We start from the raw sequence: 22,712 nt of genomic DNA, 5'->3' as shown, positions 1-22,712 counted from the left end.
CAAGATTTATTACAGCTTAGCCTTAGGAGCAGAGGCCCCTAGAGCCTTGCTGGCATCCTCCTTGGCCTGCTTCTTGAGAAGCCGTCGTAGAATTTTCCCACTCGGACTCTTGGGGATCTCGTCCACGAATCTCACACCCCCACGCAACCGCTTGTGGTATGCAACCTTGGCATCCAGCCACTGGACGATCCTCGTAGCCTCCTCCTCCGCAGTGATGTTCGAATTCTTGCTCTTTGCGCTTCGCACAATGTAAGCAAGTGGCACTTCAGTTCCGTGTGCTTCGCTCTCCACACCAAGGACAGCGACATCATCCACCGCCTCGTTGTCGACCAGAATTCCTTCCAGCTCCGCCGGAGCGACCTGAAAGCCCTTGTACTTGATGAGCTCCTTGACACGATCTGTGATATAGAAGTTGTTATCCTTGTCTTGGTAGCCCACGTCTCCCGTTTGGAACCATCCGTCCTTCGAAAGGCAGTTGGCCGTCGCCTCCGGGTTGTTGTGATAGCCCAGGAAAACGTTGGGTCCGCGCAAGTACAGCTCGCCCACCTCGCCCACAGGCACTTCGCGAGGTTCTGACCCATCTTCAGGCATGCTCATATACTTGGCTTCCATGTTGGGCAGCAACTTGCCCACGGAACCAATGGTTGTGCGCCACTCTCCCCATGGCTGGGTATGAGTAGTTGGGCTGGTCTCGCTGAGACCGTATCCCTGCTTGATACCAGTCTTAATACGTGCATAAACAGTCTCGACGAGTTCCTGCGTGAGTGGGGCGGCACCGGAGTTCATCATACGGAGACTGGACAGATCGTACTTGTCGACAATAGGGTGCTTGCCGAGCAACAGTACGACCGGGGGCACCACGTAGCTGAATGTGATACGGTAATTCTGCACATGGGCACACCACTTCTCGATGTCGAACTTTGGCATAACGTATAGCTCGTAGCCTTGGTAGATGGTCTGGTGGACCAGGCAGGTCAACCCTAGAAGCCTTTGTCAGTATGATAGGCTAAAAAGATGGCATGCAGCCGCAGACTGACCGTAGATGTGGTAAAAGGGAAGGAAAGCCAGAATTCGATCTCCCTTTCCATCTGCGCCGCCATTCCAACTCAGCTGCCTATCCTCTCCCGCCGCAAGTTGGAGGGAGTTGGCAACAATGTTCCTATGACTCAGCATGACTCCCTTAGGGACACCAGTGGTCCCCGAGGAATAGACCAGGAATGACAGATCCGTTGCAGGATTGATTTTAGTCTTGCGGTACCTAGTCGCCCCCGAAATATTCCTGATCGAACTGAAATGCTTAAACTTGGCTTCTGGGTCGCGCTCATCGCCGATGAGGATGATTCGGTCTTCCGTGATCCCTGCCTGCTTTGCCGCTGCCGTGGCGACTGGTAGCAGCGCCATCTGAGTGATGAGAGCCTTAGCACCGGAGTTCTTCAACTGGAAGGCCAGCTCCTCCACCGTGTATGCAGGGTTTGCAGGAGATACCACTCCCCCAGCCCAGTGAGTTCCCCACGTCACAGCCGGTGTATCAATGCAGTTGGGTGTGAAGAGGGCAAGCACATCCCCCTTCTTCCAGTCCAGGATGGCCTTCAGGCCCTTGCCGAATGCGAGTGCCGTCTCTTTCACATCTTTGTAGGTATATTGTCGCTTTGTGTCGGCGTCTATGTAGATGACTGGTTATAGTTAGTTTTCAGGCCGGGGCTCGGAAAGGAAACCGGGTATACGAACGCTTGTCATCCGGAAAAGACCTGTCTTTCCTCTCAAAGAGAAAGGTCCAAAGGTCGACATTGGGAATGTCTATCGAAGGATACGGTGAGGAGACGGGCATTGTGACTGGAAGATGCGGGGTAGGGTAGACAGGGATGAGGAGAACCGATGACTCGAAATGTCAATAGGACAAGTGTGAGCGTGATCGTAGAGTACAAGTGGAACAATCGCAGTCTTTAACAGGAAATAAAAGAAGAGACAAAGCACACCAGATGGCTGTCGCTCTGAATGGCGACGGTCAATAACCTTGGAACTACTAACCAACATCCGGACACTGCCTCGGTATCCTCGTAGTTAAGGCGCCAATACCCGAGATGCGGGCACTCCACATCGGCCATCAGCGGCGATCAAGGCCAATTACTGATAGACCAGAGTAACCCGCGGAGACCGTGTTTGAGTCTTCCAAAAACAGCATTAGATATGATTGATAGCTTCTATCATATATCAAAATTAATAGATAGAATATCACTTCTAGCGGATCTCTCGGTATTTGCATCGGTACATACTAGGCTTTTGGCTTTTGCGGCTTTACCGCATTGGGATACTGGGATTCTGCTGCGTTTTAACTAACTAACGTAATTCCCGGGTGAGCCGCCATCCCGGGCGAGCCGCCACCCCCCCATTCGAATTCAACGCGTTCAAATTCGAAGCTATCCAAATCAACCAAAATAGAATATTATTTGATTAGATCTAGCTACTATTGCGTGTAGGGCATCTAGTTCTTTTATGCCCTATAATAAAGCAATTTGAACACCTTGGTGGCGCGCGTTTGGTTGGTTCTAATGGTAAAGGTGCAGAATCAATAGATATACCCCCATCTCTCTCATTCCTTGCCTGGATAAGATCCCTAGCTTCCTGGATGCAGAGTCCTTCATTAGGAGTCATCTGGCGTCTAGATCTCTTTGATTTCTGCTTCTCCTTCTCATTGGCTGCGCGTAAATCATGATTTTCCTTCGCTAGTAGAGCTGCGCTATGCATAGCCATCTCACAACCCTTGATAAGCTGCTGGATAGCTAGTTTTGAAGGCGTTAAAGGGCTTTGAGATCGTTGTTTTAGGAGCTTCTTAACTGAGGATGCTTGCTTTTGTAATTGCCGAATTGTATGAGGTGTAGCAAGCCATGAGGAGCTGGTTGATTGACTTGCGCGGCTCGGAGGGGGGTTAGGGGTGGATACAGAGATATTCAGCTTCTCAAGCACCCTCTTTGGCTCAAAAGGGTAGATTCCAGCTGCGGCGAAGCCATTCTGGATATTTAGAGGCTTAAAAACCTCTAGATGAGCTGTTGGATACGCTCGAAGGAAGTCAAACTTATCAATATGGTTGTATCCTGAGCGCACCTTCTCCTCAACAAGTCTTCCGTAAGCACGTTTTAACGGGCCAAAACAACCAACATTTAGTGGTTGTAAGAGATGAGAAGAATGAGCAGGCATGCAGATAGCAATAATATCATTATCCTTGCAAGCTTTGTCAAAACCAGGTGTTAGATGGCTACCATGGCCATCCAAGATAAGTAGACGATATCTTCCAACTGTACGGCTCCTTGTTGCAGGGATAAAGATATTTTGAAGCCACCGGAGGCCTATCTCATCTGTTGTCCATCCATTTTGACTGACTTCAATTCTCCAATCAGGTGGTAGAGTGTGATCTTGATACCATCCCTCGATATGAACCTTTCCCTTGAAGATTATACACGAAGGAAGCACCCAGCCAGTGGTATTAACGCATTCAATCGTTGTAACCCATTCCCGATTGCCTGGCTGAATAAGATAAGGCTTCCCTGGCATATTAGCTCTTGTAACTACCTTAGTAGTCGCAATCAAGCCCATAGCAAAGCCAGTTTCATCGAAATTGTAGATATCTTCATGGGAGATGCCGTATTTCATTTGGATCTGTTGTAGGCAGTTAAACCACTCCTTGATAATCTTTGGATCCTCGCATTGAGCTCGGCTATAATTATATCGTCGAGCATATCGAGTTTTGATCTCCTCACGCCGTTTGGTAAAGATAGAGACCCAGTTCTTGCCAATAGGTTTGAATCCAGAGGGATTATCTGCCTGGAGAAGGATATTGGCCATCTCTTGCACATGAGATGGCCTAGGAGGCACCCCGCGTAGATCCCTGGATAGTATCCATTCTACTAATGATTCTTCCTGCGTAGGAGATAGCCTGTGATTATTGGCGCGCTTTTCAATTCAATATTGGTGTCCATTGAGTCGGCCACGGAGGGTAGATCTAGGCACGTCGAATATCTCTGCAGCGCGTTGAACACTTGAAATTTCTTTCTTTCTCAAAGCAGATATTGCTAGTTGGATCCTTCCCTCTTGTTCCACCAAATTTCTAGGGGTTTGACGCGGTTTTGGTGGCATGGTAGTGATTTGGATAGCTTTGAATTTGAACGCGTTGAATTCGAATGGGGGGTGGCGGCTCGCCCGGGATGGCGGCTCACCCGGGAATTACGTTATGGGGACCTTGGGATGACTAAGAAAGCAGCAATCATTGGACTAGAATTAAATTTGTCGTGTGCCAACTGAAAGGATATCCCTCTACCTGAATCCTAAGTTCCTAACATTCCATCACTCTCAGGACGGGTATCTCTTCATGACTCTTACAAGCAACGGGGTACCTATTTACATGTCGAGCAACTGACAGGAGCAGAATGTACGGAGTACTGTGTAGAATACCCATAGATCTCTGCACCAGGTCCGACCCTTTCCCAAACGGAGAATCTCAAGTCTCTTCTTCGAATACATGCAGGTTTCATCAGGCTTTCTCGCTCGATCTTCCTGTCGCCGTCTCATTCTGCGTGAAAACCATTGAAGCATTATTCCCAACTGACAGTGTGTGCCAGGGCATTTTGATGTTCCCCGCCATCCGCGTGGCGGACCAATCACGGTGCACAGAACCGCCTCGGGCAAAGCATATAAACCACTCTAATGTCTTCCCAAGTGCCTTCGGGCATTTGGTCAATTTGAAACGATACAGAGAAGATTAGCATGGCCCCTGCACTAAGGATGACACGCTCAATCAAAGAGAAGCTACCAGTTTTTTTTTCTATTCTTACAGACCTTATTTGGAGGTGTCAAGTTTCTGCACCTGCTGTATGTGTGGGAAAGGCCTTCAGTTCGAAACTGGGCTGAGTGTCTTTTTTTGGTCTTCTTTTTCGCCCTTATGTATTTGGTTGACCTTCGAACTCTAGCAAACTATACGGAGTATAAATTCCATGTCTCTTCGTAACATCGCTCTCTAGCTATGCATATAAACTGCTGAAACATAGCAATGTAGGTCTAATACATGATATCGAAATTGTAAAAAGTAAAAAAGAGACAGAACATATGCCCCCATCTACATTAGGCTCGTCCGCCCACCGATCTCCCGACCTGCTTCACCATTCGGCATTTCGCCATTACGTCCCTCCACGAACTCGCTATAGATTGCTTGCAACCGCCTGCGTTCATTCTCGCTGAGTGAGCAGCGTGTGGTGGAAAGGGATCGTTCCATGTGTTCCCACCGGACCACGATCTCCTCGCGCGGCGCTTCTTCCGCAGCCCCATTTGTGATCGGTGCGGCACCAGCTGACCCCTGCTCGATCTGTCGTTGACGACGTCGGGCGTTTTTGATGGCTTCGATTCTGGCAGCGACGACGGCTGGTGGCGGTAGAGAGGCGGCGCCAGCTCTTTGCTCCGACGTTGAGTACAGGAACTGGATGAATGACTTGCTGCTGGTGCTCGATGTAGACTTGGCGCTGCTCTTGGTTGTTGCTTTGTCGGTTGTTCCCGAATGATCGCCAAGGGCATCGTGAACAGCTTCTAGGTGGGCATTATACACGACGGCTTGCAGATCAGCTCCGGAGAAGCCCTCGGTCCTTGCAGCTATTTCGTCCATACGAGCGACAACCTCGGCGTCCATCACAAGCTTGGTACTCACAGCTCGAATGATATCGAGCCGGTCCGAACGACTTGGCATGTCGCAGAGCAGAGATTTATCCAACCGTCCGGGGCGGAGCAACGCAGGGTCAATCAAGTCGGGACGAGACGTGGCAGCGAGAACATACACGCCTGAAAGACCTTCTGCACCGTCCATCTGTGTGAGAAGCTGGTTGACAACACGATCCGTGACGCCGGTGGAGTCGTGGCCACGCTTGGGAGCAATACTGTCGAATTCATCAAAGAAAAGAATGCACGGTCGGGCGGCCTGGGCTCGTTCAAACAGATCACGCACACTCTTCTCACTTGCACCGATATACTTGTTCAGGATTTCAGGACCCTTGACGCTAATGAAGTTCAGGCCACATTCGCCGGCTATTGCACTAGCCAGAAGGGTCTTCCCGCACCCCGGAAAGCCGTACAGGAGCAAGCCAGAGCGCAAACGCAGAGGACATTGCGCGAAGATAGGCGCATACTTGGTCGGGTACTGCAAGGTCTCCAGCAGCATCTTCCGGGTCTCGTGCAGACCACCAATAGCTGAGAAAGTGGTGGTAGAGGAGGTGAGCGTGACATTGCGCAAGGACGCCGGCGTGAACCCTTTAATAGCGTTCTCAAAGTCCTCAGCGCMGAGAGTGACTGCTTTGGATGCGGCCAGATGGTCTTGAACGGACCGTATCAGAGCCTCATTCCGCGCCCGAGCGACAAGCAGGACCAGATCGCCGGGCATGTATCCGTCTGTCTTCCCAGCCAGATCGAGAAAATCGATGTCTCGTGCTAGAACGAAACCATCTGCTCCAGCGGAACTCGGACGGCTTCCAGGGTTGGAAGGATCCAACCAGGAATCTTGAGTGGACGCGCTCGCCGTTCGCGCATGTCCATTGGCAAGACTGGTGGAGGCTCGATCATGGCTCGTCAGCTTCTCAAGCACTTTGCGCCGTCCTTCCTTGTCAGGCGCTCTCAGGTGAATGATTTCTCGGACAACATGGCCCCCGATGATGACGTTGTTCAACGACTCTTTCGATTGGGCAGTCGCTAGCAGCACCACAGAAGAGTTCATTGTGCAGTATTCTCGTACCATCGAACAGATAACCTCACTGTTTTGACGGCTGCGGCCATTGTCTCCTCCTACCTGCAGCTCAGTCTCCACCGGGCATAGCTTATCAAGATCGTCCAGGATAACAACGGACTGCCCGCCAAGACGAGCACACCAAGAAGCCGACATGAACAGGCGATTGAGGGTCTCCTTGATATTCGAAATTCGAGTTTCATCGGTGACAAGTTTACGGCAAGAGAAATATTTCACGTTGAACAAGTGGTCTTTTCGCAGACGATGTGCCAGCAAATGCGTCAGTGCTGTCTTTCCTGACCCGAGACCTCCCGTCACCAAGACAGACGATGATTTGGTCAAGTTGTCAAGGGACTGAGAAATAACCTGGTCGATACCAACCATCTCGGGGATACTGCTGGGAAGCGGTTCCTCGGTGGGTAAAGATGACTGGCCTTGTTCAGCAGGCCTAGGAATCTCAGCTTGCACCTCCAGCGATAGCTTCGCTTCGGACCCCAAAACCCATCCGAACATCTGTTTGGGGCCATCAGGACTGCTCTTCAAGGGAGGATCGAATCGGACAATAGCGCCATCGAACGCGGACACCGTTGAATTTTCGAATTTTGGTAAAATCATACCATCGGTTAAAGGGCCAGACAATAGCCCTTTATCCGTCCCGGTGCTACCGTAAATAACTTTGATACGCTCAAGCAACGCATCTTTGGCTGCTGCGGTGTCTGCCCCAAATTTGAGCCCGTCCTTTTTCTTAGTAGAATCAGACATGAAAGGGTAGATCTTAAGCGTCCTGACAATAGACCGTTGCAACTGCGGAGGAGCCGCTTCAACGCGAATAATGCCCCCAACCATACCTTCAGCGCCCAGCCCGGCGCATAGCATAGTAGACATGGCGATATGCTGGCTGTCTGGAGAGTCTACCCAAGGGGCTAACCTAGCCACCAGTTTTGTCGCCGGCATCCCTGCTTCGCTTGTCTTCTGCTCAGCTTGGTTCATTTGTTGTTGGGGATCCGGTGGCGCCTTTAATCCCGCAGGTTGGACGACAGTAATACAGACCCAGCTGGCCCCCCGAAGCTCACTTGTTGCAAGCATGTCAGGGTCGACCCACACGCGGAAGCCCTCATTAGCATCATCCTCGAATTCTCCATCGAAGTACGGCTCAACCCAGCGGCGATCCACCCCTCGGAAAAAGAGAGCGCCTCTACTTGTCGAGTCGGAGCGGCCGCTCTTGGGTCGCACCGTGCTTCCACTGCTTCTCCCACCGACACTTTTCCTGCTGCTGCCGTTCACGCTTCGGCTATCGCCCCTTGGACCTCTTGAGGTAGATTTAGGGCGCACCTTTGGCGCAACAATAACTTCTGCATCAGGTGCTATTTTCGCAAATGGTGATGTATCCGATGGTACGGGAGTAAGCGAGGTAACGACGATGTTAGCAGTGGATGTCGGAGAAAGGTGAAGCGCAAGGGGATGCATGTGCTCTGACTGGGTCGAGGTGTACGTAGGATTAGGGAGAGCGCGGATTTGCGACAGGAGATTGAGCTCCAGGAAATTCGCATGAAGCTCAATAACTAAAGGTAACGTGTTGTCAGCGGATGCGATCATTCAGTCTCAAAAGGAGGATAGCGCATACTCTCCCAATCTTCCGGAGTTAATGGCTCGATATTAATGGTGTGAGCGACTGGCGGATCAACGTGAATGTATATCCCAACCTGGACGTGCGTGAGAAAGCCGTGGTAACCAGAGTCTCCAAGAGAGACTTACCTTCTGCCCTTCGGAGAGGCCCAGAACTCTCCCGAACGTGGTATCTACCTCAACAGTAGAGACGTCCAGCTCCCTCGTAGATCCACTACTAATTCCTTCCCGACCAACGACAGGTGCAAGCTTTCGCTTGCTCGGCATTCCAGTCCATCCTAGGTAACATGATCGCTGCGCCGGGTTGGTGTTGGCCCTCCCCGAAGCGGGACGATATTGTAGCTCGACTATGACATTTTGTGCAGCCTAGCAACGATATTAGATGCTTGTAAAATCGGAATCAAGGGTTTCACGTGAAGGCGACGCACCGTGTTGGCATTGACCAGCAATGAGACAAGTGATGGAGGCAAGTTCACTAGACAGTTCTTCAAAGGCACAAGTGTGACCTCCGCTGTGCTCGAGGGTTTCCTGGGGGCCATTTTCCGGCGCCGATACTCAGAACCCTGCAGTTATATGGGATCAGGAGAGAATTTTCTTCGATGTCTGGAGGAAGAGAAACATCGACAACCGACAGATAGCATCCCCCGGACTTCATTGACTCCGCAAATCAAATGCCCGCCCAGCGCCGTTCGCCGAGTCGGCCCGCCTGATGCATTTCGGACCGAGACATTTTCCGTTCCGCCCCACGTGCTATTTACACTAGGCCAATATGAGCCTAGTTTAATCTGAGGAATGGAAACGCGTCTCTTTCGCGTCGCGACGTGTTTTGCGCCAAAAAGCTGCGGGCGCCAAAGATCCACTAATGAAGTACACTAAGGTACCAGCCAACCCTCACTTGAGTCCTTGATTTCTTCTTGCTCTGGTCGGTGGAAATTCGATACTGTCGCCAACTGCACTACTTTGCCAGCTCAAGTTCAATTGAATTGGCTTGCTCGATTGCCTCACTATGGCTCTCCTTCAGTACCCTCCGCCAGTCGACTATGCGGCGCAATTGAATGCCTTCAAAGACTTTTTACAGCATTTCAAAACATTTGAATCGGCTTCCGAAGCTGCTGCGACCGAGGCGATTGAAGATCTCCACATCGACGGAGATGCTACCAGCGATGAATATGACTTCATGGACGATGTGGAAAATGAGAACGGGCAACAAGGGACCAGAGCACGCCGCAAGCGTCGAGAACCGAAGCTCAAGTACATGCAGATCCTGCAAGACATAGCAGATCGGGAACGGTCAAACGTTCTGATTGAATTGGATGACTTGGCTACAGTAAGACTCCACGATGTTCATATTGCGAGGCAGTACCTAATCCTGTATTCAAGTTCGAGAAATCCCTGCCGGAGGACACCGATTTGAAGCTCGTCGAGTCCATACAACGGAATACCAAGCGCTACATCGATGTTTTCGCTGATGCGGTCGATGCTGTTATGCCAAAAGAGACGAAGGAAATCACGTATGTTGAGTGTTCTGTTCCTCGAAAGCTTCCATCTAACAGCCTACAGCTTCAAGGACGATGTTCTCGATGTCATCATGTCGCAACGTGAAAAGCGAAACGAGGCTATGGCGATGGCTGCGGAGGCCGATATGGATGCGGCTGCGGCTCCCTCGATGTTTCCTCCTGAGTTGACTCGTCGATACACGCTCAATTTCAAGCCTCTTACTCCATCTGGGTCGAGCAGCGACCGGGACTCCAAGGCCCTTGCAGTCCGCAATGTGCGAGCAGAACACCTGGGTAGTCTTATTACGGTTCGCGGTATCACGACTCGGGTCTCGGACGTCAAACCATCAGTCCAGATCAACGCCTATACTTGCGATCGGTGTGGATGCGAAGTGTTTCAGCCAGTTACCACAAAACAATTTCTTCCTATGACTGAGTGCTTGTCTGAAGAGTGCAAGCAGAACAACTCGAAGGGACAATTGTTTCTTTCCACTCGTGCTTCGAAATTTGTTCCCTTCCAGGAGGTCAAGATCCAAGAAATGGCAGATCAGGTGCCTGTTGGTCATATTCCACGAACGCTAACCATTCACTGCCATGGAAGTCTGACACGACAGCTCAACCCTGGAGATGTTGTTGACGTTGCGGGCATCTTCCTTCCCACACCTTACACAGGGTTCAGGGCCATCCGTGCCGGTCTCTTAACCGACACATACTTGGAAGCTCAGCATATTACGCATCACAAGAAGTCTTACAATGATCTGACGATGGACAGTCGAACGCTCCGGAAGATTGAACAGTATCAAAAGTCAGGAAATATGTACGAGTACCTGTCTCGTTCCATTGCTCCCGAGATTTACGGCCATCTTGATGTGAAGAAAGCCTTGCTTCTTCTGCTTATTGGAGGTGTGACAAAGGAAATGGGCGACGGCATGCACATCCGTGGTGACATCAATATCTGCCTGATGGGTGATCCTGGTGTTGCCAAATCGCAGTTGCTGAAATACATCACCAAGGTTGCTCCACGAGGCGTGTACACTACTGGAAGAGGTAGCAGCGGTGTCGGTCTCACGGCTGCTGTTATGAGAGATCCTGTAACGGATGAGATGGTGCTGGAGGGAGGAGCCCTGGTTTTGGCGGACAATGGCATTTGCTGTATCGATGAATTCGACAAGATGGATGATGCCGATCGAACCGCCATCCATGAAGTGATGGAGCAACAGACCATTTCCATTTCCAAGGCGGGTATCACAACAACTCTGAACGCTCGTACATCCATCCTGGCTGCAGCCAACCCTCTCTATGGACGGTACAACCCGCGGATCTCTCCAGTGGAGAACATCAACCTGCCCGCCGCATTGCTCTCACGTTTCGACGTCATGTTCCTCATCCTAGACACTCCACAGCGGGAAGCCGATGAGGAATTGGCCAACCATGTTGCGTATGTCCACATGCACAACAAGCACCCCGAGATCGACGACGCTGGAGTATTGTTCACACCAAATGAAGTCCGTCAGTATATCGCTAAGGCGCGCACATATCGGCCTGTCGTGCCCTCGTCAGTCTCCGATTACATGGTCGGAGCTTACGTGAGAATGAGGAAGCAGCAAAAGAGCGACGAAGCCAGCAAGAAGCAATTCTCTCATGTGACTCCCCGTACTTTGCTTGGTGTCGTTCGTCTCTCGCAAGCTCTTGCCCGCCTTCGCTTCAGCGAAGAGGTCATCAGGGAGGACGTCGATGAGGCTTTGCGCCTTATCGAGGTCAGCAAAGCATCACTGGCCAATGACGGTCATTCCGGTGTGGACCAGAGCCCCAGCAGCAAGATCTACAATCTCATCCGCGGTATGCGGGAGAGCGGTGCTGCCGCTGTTGGGGACGGTGAAGAGGGTGAACTTAGCATCAGAAGGATTAGGGAACGCGTGCTTGCCAAAGGCTTCACTGAAGATCAGCTCACAATGGCGATCGATGAATATGAAGAGCTTAATGTACGTGTCGTCAGCCTGAGTACTCCCCCTTGGCACTTACTAATGTCTTTGCTCCTTTGCAGGTTTGGCAAGTCGTTAACAACGGAACTCGCCTCATTTTCTTGGACCTCGGCGGTGATGAGGCAATGGATATCTAATAGGCTAGCGAGCGATTGCAGTTAGACTGGCAAAAAATATTTACTGAAGCCTGCTGCAACTCCCTGGTTTAATGTCGATCAGTTTTCAATCGTTTTGGCGGATTAGTTATTGTTCCGCCCACGAGCAAGAGCATGGGGTTTACGCAAGTTCCTTGATGAAGGGTAGATTTCGTAAACTGGTGTTATGGCGTATACTACATTATTTAGGTTCCTGGATAAGAACAATGCATAATTACTTCCAGTTGACTCAATGAGAGCCATATGACAAGGTTTATAAACAAAGGATTAGACTATCAGTATCCACGTTGGTAAAGGAGTGATATATACGAATCTTGCATGACATTAGGTACAGGACAAGCAGGTCTCATGAAGGAATGTCATCGTAGAACACCCGTTCCCAGCGAATAATCCAGTCTCAGCACAAGAAGTACGCCTCACGACAGTCCCCCATCAAACAGCACACTTGTCATAGATAGGAACCTCAGCGCACAGGTCTGGGCTTGCGCCGTAGGGGTTGTCACAGAGGGTGTTGCACTCTGTGCTTTCGGGGGTGAAGACCAGGAACTGGTAGTTGGGGACATTCAGACGGAACTGCTTGGTGACGTCGTGGTTGTCCCCCGAGGCCTTATAGCCGGCGCGGCAGGCGCAATGGAAGCGGGTGCCTGTGTTGATGCAGGAGGTGGTAATATCGCAGTTGTTCTGGCCGGAGAGCGGATTGCAAGTTCCGCACGTTGGGGGGATGCTGGTGGAGAAGACGAGGGAGGCGGAGGCGAGGAGGAGGGAGGTGAGGATGGAGAGGTTCTTCATGTTGGTGGTTGTGGTTGTGGGTTGGTTGAAAGGTAGCTCAGAAGGGTTTGAGAGATGTTTGGTAGGGCTGGAAGTGTGCTTTGATGCTTGCTTTGTGGGAAAGATGCCTTGATGCTTGAGAAGAGAAGGGGTATTGATCGAGTATCCTCGTCCTCTTTATATACTTTTGCATCGTTCGTTAGGACATCGAGTCTCCAATACATGGACACATACATGAACACAAACAGGCAATGGAAGTAAGGCCATTCATGGCTGTGAGGCACTGCCAAGTCATCCAGACGGCATCTTCTCTCCGACATCCACATCCTAAGACGGTGAATACGCAAAAAGTAACAATAGAGAGGTCTCTGAAACATGTCTCTCAATGGCCCAGCGGACAGGCTTAGGTGCCCTCCGACGTAGCTTGGATGTCTCCCGGCTGAAGCTGACTGGACGTGTGTCAAGTCATGGCTTCGTCGGATTGGTAGTAGCAATACGAGATCTGGAACATGAACAGGTGAGAACCATGAGTCGCGGATATTTCCCCGCAAATGCATCTGACGTACCGACCCCAGCCCTGTCCTCTCCACGGCAAATGAAACGCAGAGATACCCGTCAGAAACAGTCATCGAGTCCAAGGGAGCCTCATCGGAGATGGCTTGGTCAGACTGTGTTGTTGTCTGTGATTGGAAGTGTTCGGGCCATATTTAGGAGCAGTACCGTCTTGTAGTGATGGTAAAATTAGATATAACACATGACCAACTGAATATAAGAAACCTCTTGTAAGCTTCGAGCGGCACAAAGACCCAATGTCCTCGGTAAGATGCGGTCGTTGAACGGTGGAAAGATACCTTAGAACAGCGGAGAAAGATGTGCAGGCTTTCAGGCCGTAAACCAATACTGGAACTTAGCGAATGGAGATCAACTATATGCGAGGTCAAGAGGAAGAATCTCTGACACCTCATCTGGCAGATCCAAGAAATGCATCGAATAAGCGCAGGAAGTAGAACTCTTCGACTGAAATCTACAGCGTTGACTATTTATAGCAAGAAAAGTAGATTTAATGTATCACGCTCAATTCATTCGAGGTTCAACCACTGCAATCTGCCTTTCTCCGTGGCAAAAGCTTGGTCATTTGATCCTCAAGGGATCTTACCATCATGGAAAGGAAAAAAATCTTGAGCCAGTCATTGGATTTTATGACTGTCAGCACTCGAAGGCTGGATGTGCGTAAGCCCCAGACAGGGAACAGCCTACAGATGGGTCCTAGAAGCCTCCGGTTCCCCAATCAATTCCAAGAAGCTCTCATGAACTTCGTCGGTAAGATCGCTAGCCTGCAGGCTCCTACCTTTGGCATTGAACGCCCGTCGAGAACATTCCCGAGTGATGCTACTGCCTGCCCATGCAACCAATAGTAGGGTTGTCGCCGGGGACATTCTCTTGTTCTCTGACTCAAGTTCAGCCAACACATCCTGCTTAGACTGCGCTTCTTTCGGGTTCTCCTGCTCGCCCGAGTCCCATAACTTGTCATGGTAAGCAGCTCTCCAGGCCAGCAGTGTACCAAGTGACCCTGTGAGTGTATCTCCCTGCCCTCCACTGCGCTTCAAGCCTCCTTTCAAGTCCGAGATCAGGGTCGTCACACCGTTTGAAATCACATCATGCGGTCCTTTCTGGATGATTGTCACACCGCCTAAGGCCTGTGAAAGTTGCTCGCAAGCCTGCGATTCTTTGTTGGTCTTGTCGCCTTCATCTGTCTGGGCTGCAATCTGTGCCTGACTAGGAACTTCAATGCCCAACGCCTTAGCCAATCGACTGAATTCGGAGACATTGGGTGTCAAGATACAGTCCTTGTAGCCCTTGACCAGGTCGGGATCCTCCGTCACGAGAAGTAGACCATCAGCGTCCAGCACAAAGGGTATCGAGCGGGACCGCGCCTCTTTCATAACTTCGGTGACCACTTTGAGAGTCACTCCATCACGACCTAGCCCCGGACCAATTACTAACGCATGCAGTCTTGATAGCATGGAAACAATAGGGCTGGCAAGCGCGGGAGCATCGATGCTACCGGGGTTGCTAACCGAGTCGGTGCTCGGAAGCAATGGATGTACCATCAGATTAGGGGAGTACGACTTGATAACCTGAAAAGCCACGTCAGTCCGGATATTTAAAATTTATTGGGACTTGGGTGGTTACGAACCGAAGCTGCAGATCTCTCACAAATGACATGGCTCTATACTTGGTTAGAAATCAACATACTGGAGCCGGCGCAACGACTTGTTCGACTAACCATGTCACATCCTGCATCACAGTTAGTCAACCCATGCCAAGTGGTCAGCTATGGCTACTTTGATGACGTACCTAATCGAGCTGATGCCATTGAAGAGAAGTACGGAGCTMCTGTGTAGCTTTATGATTATGAATATTTGCACTCAAACAGTAGTACAGGGAGTCCTTCGACATACTCTAAAGAGCCTCCAATGACAGCCACGCGGCCATGTTGACCTTCTCTCGTCAGTCATTGTTCTTCTAAGAGAAATCATTGTGTGGCTTCTCAGCCAGACTGAACTTACCTTTGTGGAACTTCTCCAGCAACGGAGGCACAATCTGGCGCACTTTCTTGAACAGGACCTTCGAGGAGGTCGATACATGTACCGGTTCCATGTCGAATTTGTTGCGAAATCCCAAAGAATGACCAATGAATTCAAGGACGATGAACTTCTCTTTAGGATGAGAAGGAGCTCTATCTAGATAAGTGATAATGTGAACACAAGCCGGAAATGGGGCCTGTGATGTCACCGCCTAGCAAGTGGGGCAGCCAGCAGCTCCAAACAGGCAGTACAAACGGTTGATAAATCGGTTTCATTTGGCCGTGGACCACAGTAAATGTCATGTCTTATCTATCTAGCAGGGAACAGAAAGGGGAAGATAAATATGTAAGAATGACGCCCGCTCTTTGCAAGTAAACCGCATAAACCAGGTAGAATCGAACCAGCTAGTAAAAAAAGACGAGTAGCCCACCCTCTATCGACACCCTGACGCTCGCTCGCTGATGCCAAGTAGAAAAACAAATATATCGAACGCCATGAAGAAATCAAAAGGGACAAAAAAAAGAGACTAGGCCAGGAGGGAGGGACTAGTGAATATGCACAAAGGAGAACAATATGGTTCGTATGTATAATGTAGCCACGGGGTATTCCTTGCTGATGCTCCGTATGCATATGATTAGAAAATTTTGCTGTTGAAAAATAATGGATCGCCGAAGGAAGGCAGCGGCTGAGCTCAAGATCGACTCTTAGCAGCCAATGCTGCGAGTTTCTTCCGTCGTTCAAGTTTTTCCTGCTTGGCCGCAAGCTCAGCGCGCAATTCCTCCTCATCCTCTTTCCTCGCAGCTGCTAATGCAGCAGCTTCCTCCTCCTCCATATCATCGTAGGCAGCTTCCATGTCGGATGATGCGGAGTAGTAGTCATCGTAATCGTCGGCAAAATCTCCTTCGTCTTCTTCATCTGTTGCTAGATACTCATTCAATTTAGCGCGCTTACTAGCTCGAGACTGTGATTTTGGTTCTTGTGAGCTGCGTCGACTTGGCAGGCCGGCTGTTCCCCGGTACTCCGGCTGCGTTGGGGTCTGCGACGGTCTTGCTGTGCCTTTGTAGGCTAATTCATCATGTTCCCGTTTTCTGGCAAGTTTCCCATCACCGGGTTTGACTCCGGTTGCTCCACCAGAAACAGTACCGGGCTTCTTGGCCAGCCGTGAATCTTTCTCTTTTGTCTGTGCCTCCATTGCTCGTCTTTTGCGTTCCGCTTTGCTAAGCTTCTCCTTGGCTACCGGTTGATGTTTGAACATGCCCACTTGAGTTGGGGCTTTCGTCTGTAGTTCCTTCGCTTTCATCATGAGATCAGCATACGATCCTTTAGGAGGGGGCTTCGACGAGATCTGAGACGGCTTCTGAGTAGCGGTTGCAGTATTTCCGTTTGTAGACTTGACGGCAGACGAAGTGGCCACTGGGCGAGACTTTGAAGCAATAGAAGCATTCACAGGTTTGTTTGCCGTTGGCTTGGTCGATGCTTCAGACTCAGGCTTCTGGGGTCGACGCAACTGATCCTCCGCTTTCCTTTTCACCCCAGCAGCAACATTCCCTTGCCCGGTAGCATTGCTACCAAGCACATTGCTAGGCTTGTATGCTTGAGATCTGACATTTGAGGACGACACGGGTGGCGCGGGCGTCCGAATTGGAGGGGGGGGAGCGATGGGAGCTGGTCTACCCGTCTCAATAGACGAGAGAACGGAGTCAAGAAACTGTCAAAGTGTTAGACATGTCAGATACTACAACGTGGAACAAGACTGACACTCATGGTGACCGCTGAGGTACAAGAACGAGCTTCAGCAGATGAGACACTGGATAACAAGATAGGAGCACTGATAAGGGTAGGTTCACCGTCGGTGGTTAGTTTGACGGGGTAACTTCATGACTTCATGAGCTGCGAGATTGAGAGAAAAGAGAKGGCCCAAGGAATGAATGTGTGTTGTTTACACCTCTGTTGCCGATGCAAAACCTAGCACATAGCGGTGGCGTCTGAACGAGACAGCAAAGGAAGAGTTGTAACGTTGCTGCCAGACGCCATCCTGTTCTTCTAGAAGCAGCTAGTCACGTGGACGTCTCAGTCACTTGGAAGTTTAATTGTAGACACATGCGCCACAGGCCCTCGCTTAGCTTAAGACGGTTCTGATGGCACTAGCCACACCCACCAGCCGCACCGCACTTTTCTCGATATTTTGATGGTTCAAATCTCTAATTCTTACTTCCTCTAACCACTTCGCTAAATATCCCAGCGAACTCGACGTCTCAGTCTCCGCCCAACTTGCGGTTAAATCGATTGATTCTCGTGTTCGATATATCTCAATAACCTCAGTACGTGCTCTCAACCTGGTAGTAATTCTATCGGCGTTACCATTGTCGCATCTCAAACTGAGCTCTAACAGCGGATTTTCTCTCGCAGATTCAAAATGAAGCACCTCGCCGCTTACCTGCTCCTCGCCCTTGCTGGCAACACCTCTCCCTCCGCTGAGGATGTCAAGGCTGTCCTCTCTTCCGTTGGCATTGATGCCGATGAGGAGCGCCTGAACAAGCTCATTGCTGAGCTCGAGGGCAAGGACCTCCAGGAGGTTAGTATACAAAGCTCAAGGAATTTGGACTGGCGCTGACATCGAATTCTACAACAGCTGATCGCTGAGGGTTCCACCAAGCTCGCTTCCGTTCCCTCCGGTGGTGCTGCCGCCGCTGCTCCTGCCGCTGGCGGTGCCGCTGCTGGTGGTGCTGCCGCCGCTCCCGCCGAGGAGAAGAAGGAGGAGGAGAAGGAGGAGTCCGACGAGGACATGGGCTTCGGTCTCTTCGACTAAGCGCGTTCTTATATACAAGCGCAGCAAAAATCATGAGATTTGGTGGGGGAGCAGGAATCTGGCAGTTATTTTCAGTATGGGGAGTATACTCGCCCATTGGTGCCGATCAGTCTGTGTGCCTTCAGGCTTTTCGGATGCAGTTACGAGCATGCATATAAGAGCTGGAAAGAGCTTTTAGGCCAATACAGATTATGTGACCCTCCACTAATTCACGTTCATGTTCGACGTAGACTTGTGCATGTAAGCTCAAGAGATCGAAGCGTAAAGTACGAGTGGGTGTTTGCCGGGGGATAATCCGTTGAACGCGAGCCACAGTATCCTATTGTCAAAAAGCGCCACCCTCACAAAAGTCTTGGATATCCAGATGTTAATCGTACATTTCGAGTCAAATAAGCAAGGCTGAATGCTATCATATAATGATCTGGATGCCTGAAAAATCAGGAGGAAAGCGGAGACTGATGGGTAACCGAATCAGTACTAGTAGCTTAGGGTTTGACCTAGTGCGGTCGCTTAGACGAGCCCTCCAGCCCACCTCGCAACCTGAAGCGTAGGCACAAGACTAGCCCCGACGAAGGTCCTTCAGCGACAAGACACGACACGACAACCATATTCCCTTCGCTTTTCGAGTAACGTTCGGAAAGCGACCTTGAGAGGAACATCCGCAAAAATGGCTGACACCGAATACGTGAGTTATATTCCAGGATATAAATGGTCTTGAGTACTTTGTTCGAGAGGAGCTAATGTGAAATCTTCGCTTGCAGAACGCCGAGGAGGCTGCCGGTACGTTGTCGCAGGACACCCTTTCTTCCAATCCCTGTCATACTATAGAAGAGCGCGGAGTGTTGTGGGCTGTTTTGTGATGGAATACTGGAAAGGATCGATGAATCGAGATGGACAGTGCATAAGAGCGATCGGAGGGATACGCTACGGAGAAAACGGACAACCACAAATCAGAGTTAGGATAGACGCGCTGACAAGACACTTTCACCGAACAGAGATCAAGAAGAGAAGACAGTTCCGCAAGTTCACCTACCGCGGAATTGACCTCGACCAGTATGTTCAGCAATCTTCCATCCATCCAACCCTGTCACCGGCCAACCACCCGACTCTGAACGAGCGAGGCCATCAATTGTGCCATCTTTGCATGGGTCGTCCTTGTCGGAGTCTGGGGTTGAGATGCAGGACAGGTTGGAGAACACATGAAGGAACCGTTGTCTGACATGGAATGTGATACAGGCTCCTCGACCTCTCCTCCGAACAGCTCCGCGATGTCGTGCACGCCCGCGCCCGCCGCAGGTTCAACCGTGGTCTGAAGCGCAAGCCCATGGGCCTGATCAAGAAGCTCCGCAAGGCCAAGCAGGAGGCCAAGCCCAACGAGAAGCCCGACCTCGTCAAGACCCACCTGCGTGACATGATCATTGTCCCCGAGATGATCGGCAGCGTCATCGGTATCTACTCCGGAAAGGAGTTCAACCAGATTGAGGTCAAGCCCGAGATGGTTGGCCACTACCTCGGTGAATTCTCCATCACATAGTATGTTCACCTTGCGTCGCTCATATCAGGGGTTCTTTTTGAGGGCTGTTCTAACAACCATACAGCAAGCCCGTCAAGCACGGTCGTCCCGGTATCGGTGCCACCCACTCTTCTCGTTTCATTCCCCTCAAGTAAAGAAGAAAAGCTTTCTGGAGTGTTGCGTGGAGGATCGGGCGTACGGATGTGCTGGGAGAAAAAAGGGATGGATACCATTTGCGTCTATTTGGATTCATCAAACTTGTATGTCAAGTGCGGGTCAGCTGTTTGCATCTCAATATAAAGATCTTGTCGCCATGAAACACGAACGAACCAAAGACCAAACAGGATCGTCAAACTTATGATGATGAAGTTTTGCCCCTCCGTTCTGCTTCGGCGGAGGCGGGACTTTCACCTGTTCCTTTCACTGAGAATTAGTTAGGAATGGAAGTCTAATTTACGAAGTCGAATTTCATACGTCTATATCTGTAGGCACGGCGTTACCAATTCTATAGACATTCGCAGAATCGCCCTTGTAGTTTACTGCAGTACCTGGTAATTGTCATTGATCTGTCCATTTACCCATCTTTCCTCTTTGCTAAAGTCTTAACAATATTGATGGAAATATCAGCGATACTCAACCATCTATGCATTTGAGCTTCACAAAATGTAAAGACTGAGACGGATTCTGACCCTAAACGCGGCACTACTATATTCGTTATAAGCCCCTCAGTCTGCACGAATCAAGCCCTCTCCCTCCACTGCCTCACTAATAATTTCATCAAGCTCGCTCCACGCTCTCCGCATGGAATGCAGCAACTCGCCAGGACTCCGCCTCAAGCCGTGGTTGTACATCTGCACCGGCCCCTCCGCAAACGCCCTTCTGATTATTTTCTTGAGGGTCGGCACAGCAGAACTCACTTCGAGTTCATTCATGAGATAAAAGAGAACAGACTGCCAGATCGCGGCGCACACCGCGGATGAATCTTTCCCGCCGCTCAACGCAGGCAGCCCATGCAGCATCAGCTCATTGGCCAGCATCGCAAACACCCACGCGTGCATCTGTCGAGTCGGATGCCCCGGTTCCGGATACACAATGGGATCAATAAGACGGAAGCGGATCGCGGCGTGCACGAATGCCTGGTAGGGTTCGTCCTCTGAAAGAAGACAGGTGATCAGCTCGTCTCGCAGGGCGACCATCGGCTGGCGGGTGATCGGCCACGCAGAGGTCCTGTGTAGATCCTTCATGACTCGTTTGATCTCACCAGCGGCATCTGATGGGCTGAGTTGCGGACTACCGACCCGGTTTAACACATTCATTGCGGCGCTCTCGGCGTCTTCCAGGACGGAGAGGTCGTGCGGTTCGCCGAGGAAGCGGTCTTCGCGTGTACTTGTGCCTTTTTGGCACTTGGGACATCGGCATTTGAAGTAGTATCGCTCCGAGAGCTCTTTCTGGCGGATTTTATAGGGGTTCGTGGCATCGATGTACGATACGAGTATCTCTTCGCCTTTTTGAATCGGGCGAAGAGCTTTGACATAAAGGGCGTCGCCATCAGAGCCAACGACGGAATTGTAGTCACAGCTGTGATTGATCAGGGCCGCAAATGGGTGCAGGTAGAACCCCAGACGATCAGCCAAGGGACTGTGAAAGTTGTACGAGTTTAATTCCAGCTATGGAACGTAATAACCAAGTCAGCTCTCGTCGGGAAATGATAAAGGTGCAGCAGAGCTCACCTTTGCACCATAGTGACATATCATTTCTTCTTCCATAGCACACCCAGAGTACTTCTTGACGGCCTTCGCCGTCAGGGATATCCGCTGCCACTGTTCCCAGTTTTGCGCTTGGATCTCGTCCATATGACTCTCCAGTTTGCGGAAGAGCTCCAGCTCCTCCTTTGGATATTTGCCGCGCTCGCTGCGCAGGACCATCCGAAGAATAGCCCTGGCATTGCTCGGAAGCACTCGTGGCATCAACTCCTTGAAAATCCGACATTCGAACGAGTGAGCGAACTTCCAGTCTTTCGCTTGACAGGTCTATGCCCAGTTAGTGATGGCGAGCTCAGCAAGGACAGAAAGGCATCTGGTAATAACCTTATTACAATACTTCACGACCCGACACCCCGTACAAGCTTTCAACTCGACGTTGGCATCTCTGCTGCAATGATGCTGCCCAAGGCATCCGGAGCAGGTATCTGGTAACCGCCCAGTATCCAAGACTGCCACGAACGGCCTCTGGATGAGCATGACGGTCCCTCCGACCGGGATAGCCATTGCAGCAAAAATCCCTGTCCCAGCGCCCGGAGACGGAGCAGGATAGCCTCTGGTGTAGACTGAAGAAACAGGGTTCTCGAATCCCCCTTCCGCGATGTTCTCATTGTCCTGGTTGGGATCCGTGCTGGTGACGGTTTGGTCGAGTAGACGTCTGAGAATATCCTCGTTTAGAATGTCTTCGGGGACTTTGCGGCTGCCCCGCTGTAAGTCCGTTATAGATGCCATTTCTAGGTCGTCCGATGTTCACGACAAGTTGTGGATAGCTCCAGTTACTCAGACTTTACTCCGTAGATTTGAGACCCAGAAGCCATTATGATGGTAGGTCATATGATTCGGCGAGAATTCTAGTTTCGGTAGCCTAGAGCATTTCAATCAAAGGTCCTTTCTCAGCATACAATCTGTGGTTTCTAATGCGTGCTGCTCTAATGATATGCGCCGACCTTGTAGTTTGTGAGAAACAAGGTAAATATCAGCAAAACTGAGCCGATATCACGTGTTCTCTTCTGGACAAACCTGGCGACAAAGGTTATTGAAGAGTCGATACTCGAGTACAGCCGAAATACTTAAGAACACATATATCTCGAATCGTCACATAAAGGCTGATCAAGCTACCTCTCTAGGTAACGAATGAAAGTAAAATACAAATCAGATTCTTTTCGCTCAAGCACATAGCCTGCCTACTCAAAAACCATGGTAAATATAACAAAGCCGCAAGAAAGAGAAATATGGAACATCGCAGCATGGCCATGATCCT

General features: G+C 50.5%; 9 protein-coding genes across 9 annotated transcripts; 3 read left to right on the top strand and 6 right to left on the bottom strand.

The window, feature by feature from the left end:
- Window positions 1-9: 9 nt before the first annotated feature.
- Window positions 10-1,828, bottom strand: Asppvi_007605 (acyl--CoA ligase; the record flags this gene model as incomplete). The annotated part of the gene is made up of 3 exons (XM_043303490.1): window positions 10-980; window positions 1,038-1,673; window positions 1,729-1,828. The coding sequence occupies 3 exons, from the start codon at window positions 1,826-1,828 to the stop codon at window positions 10-12; spliced, it is 1,707 nt and encodes a 568-aa protein (XP_043159425.1).
- A 3,279-nt stretch (window positions 1,829-5,107) lies between these two features.
- pex1 (AAA family ATPase peroxin 1) lies at window positions 5,108-8,919 on the bottom strand (the record flags this gene model as incomplete). The annotated part of the gene is made up of 4 exons (XM_043303489.1): window positions 5,108-8,316; window positions 8,379-8,457; window positions 8,510-8,746; window positions 8,809-8,919. The coding sequence occupies 4 exons, from the start codon at window positions 8,917-8,919 to the stop codon at window positions 5,108-5,110; spliced, it is 3,636 nt and encodes a 1,211-aa protein (XP_043159424.1).
- Window positions 8,920-9,386: 467 nt separating this feature from the next.
- Window positions 9,387-11,995, top strand: Asppvi_007603 (DNA replication licensing factor MCM7; the record flags this gene model as incomplete). Its single annotated transcript, XM_043303488.1, has 4 exons — window positions 9,387-9,707; window positions 9,761-9,891; window positions 9,941-11,858; window positions 11,921-11,995. The coding sequence occupies 4 exons, from the start codon at window positions 9,387-9,389 to the stop codon at window positions 11,993-11,995; spliced, it is 2,445 nt and encodes an 814-aa protein (XP_043159423.1).
- A 450-nt stretch (window positions 11,996-12,445) lies between these two features.
- Window positions 12,446-12,802, bottom strand: Asppvi_007602 (putative adhesin; the record flags this gene model as incomplete). Its single annotated transcript, XM_043303487.1, has 1 exon — window positions 12,446-12,802. One exon carries the CDS (start codon window positions 12,800-12,802, stop codon window positions 12,446-12,448), a length of 357 nt encoding a protein of 118 aa, XP_043159422.1.
- Window positions 12,803-14,034: 1,232 nt separating this feature from the next.
- On the bottom strand, window positions 14,035-15,442 carry Asppvi_007601 (ATP-dependent (S)-NAD(P)H-hydrate dehydratase; the record flags this gene model as incomplete). Its single annotated transcript, XM_043303486.1, has 5 exons — window positions 14,035-14,919; window positions 14,979-15,009; window positions 15,127-15,186; window positions 15,244-15,283; window positions 15,352-15,442. 5 exons carry the CDS (start codon window positions 15,440-15,442, stop codon window positions 14,035-14,037), a joined length of 1,107 nt encoding a protein of 368 aa, XP_043159421.1.
- Window positions 15,443-16,060: 618 nt separating this feature from the next.
- Asppvi_007600 (uncharacterized protein) lies at window positions 16,061-17,133 on the bottom strand (the record flags this gene model as incomplete). The annotated part of the gene is made up of 2 exons (XM_043303485.1): window positions 16,061-17,077; window positions 17,128-17,133. 2 exons carry the CDS (start codon window positions 17,131-17,133, stop codon window positions 16,061-16,063), a joined length of 1,023 nt encoding a protein of 340 aa, XP_043159420.1.
- Window positions 17,134-17,785: 652 nt separating this feature from the next.
- aspf8 (ribosomal protein P2) lies at window positions 17,786-18,178 on the top strand (the record flags this gene model as incomplete). The annotated part of the gene is made up of 2 exons (XM_043303484.1): window positions 17,786-17,944; window positions 18,002-18,178. The coding sequence occupies 2 exons, from the start codon at window positions 17,786-17,788 to the stop codon at window positions 18,176-18,178; spliced, it is 336 nt and encodes a 111-aa protein (XP_043159419.1).
- A 667-nt stretch (window positions 18,179-18,845) lies between these two features.
- Window positions 18,846-19,846, top strand: Asppvi_007598 (40S ribosomal protein uS19; the record flags this gene model as incomplete). Its single annotated transcript, XM_043303483.1, has 5 exons — window positions 18,846-18,863; window positions 18,940-18,958; window positions 19,174-19,231; window positions 19,415-19,711; window positions 19,777-19,846. The coding sequence occupies 5 exons, from the start codon at window positions 18,846-18,848 to the stop codon at window positions 19,844-19,846; spliced, it is 462 nt and encodes a 153-aa protein (XP_043159418.1).
- Window positions 19,847-20,416: 570 nt separating this feature from the next.
- Window positions 20,417-22,183, bottom strand: Asppvi_007597 (S-adenosylmethionine-dependent methyltransferase; the record flags this gene model as incomplete). Its single annotated transcript, XM_043303482.1, has 3 exons — window positions 20,417-21,358; window positions 21,422-21,721; window positions 21,779-22,183. The coding sequence occupies 3 exons, from the start codon at window positions 22,181-22,183 to the stop codon at window positions 20,417-20,419; spliced, it is 1,647 nt and encodes a 548-aa protein (XP_043159417.1).
- Window positions 22,184-22,712: the final 529 nt, after the last annotated feature.

This window comes from Aspergillus pseudoviridinutans (genome assembly GCF_018340605.1).
Source record: "Aspergillus pseudoviridinutans IFM 55266 DNA, scaffold_5, whole genome shotgun sequence".
Lineage (NCBI taxonomy): Eukaryota > Fungi > Ascomycota > Eurotiomycetes > Eurotiales > Aspergillaceae > Aspergillus > Aspergillus pseudoviridinutans.
The sequence above is the reverse complement of the archived record's forward strand: the minus strand, read 5'-3'. Positions and strand labels throughout refer to the sequence as shown.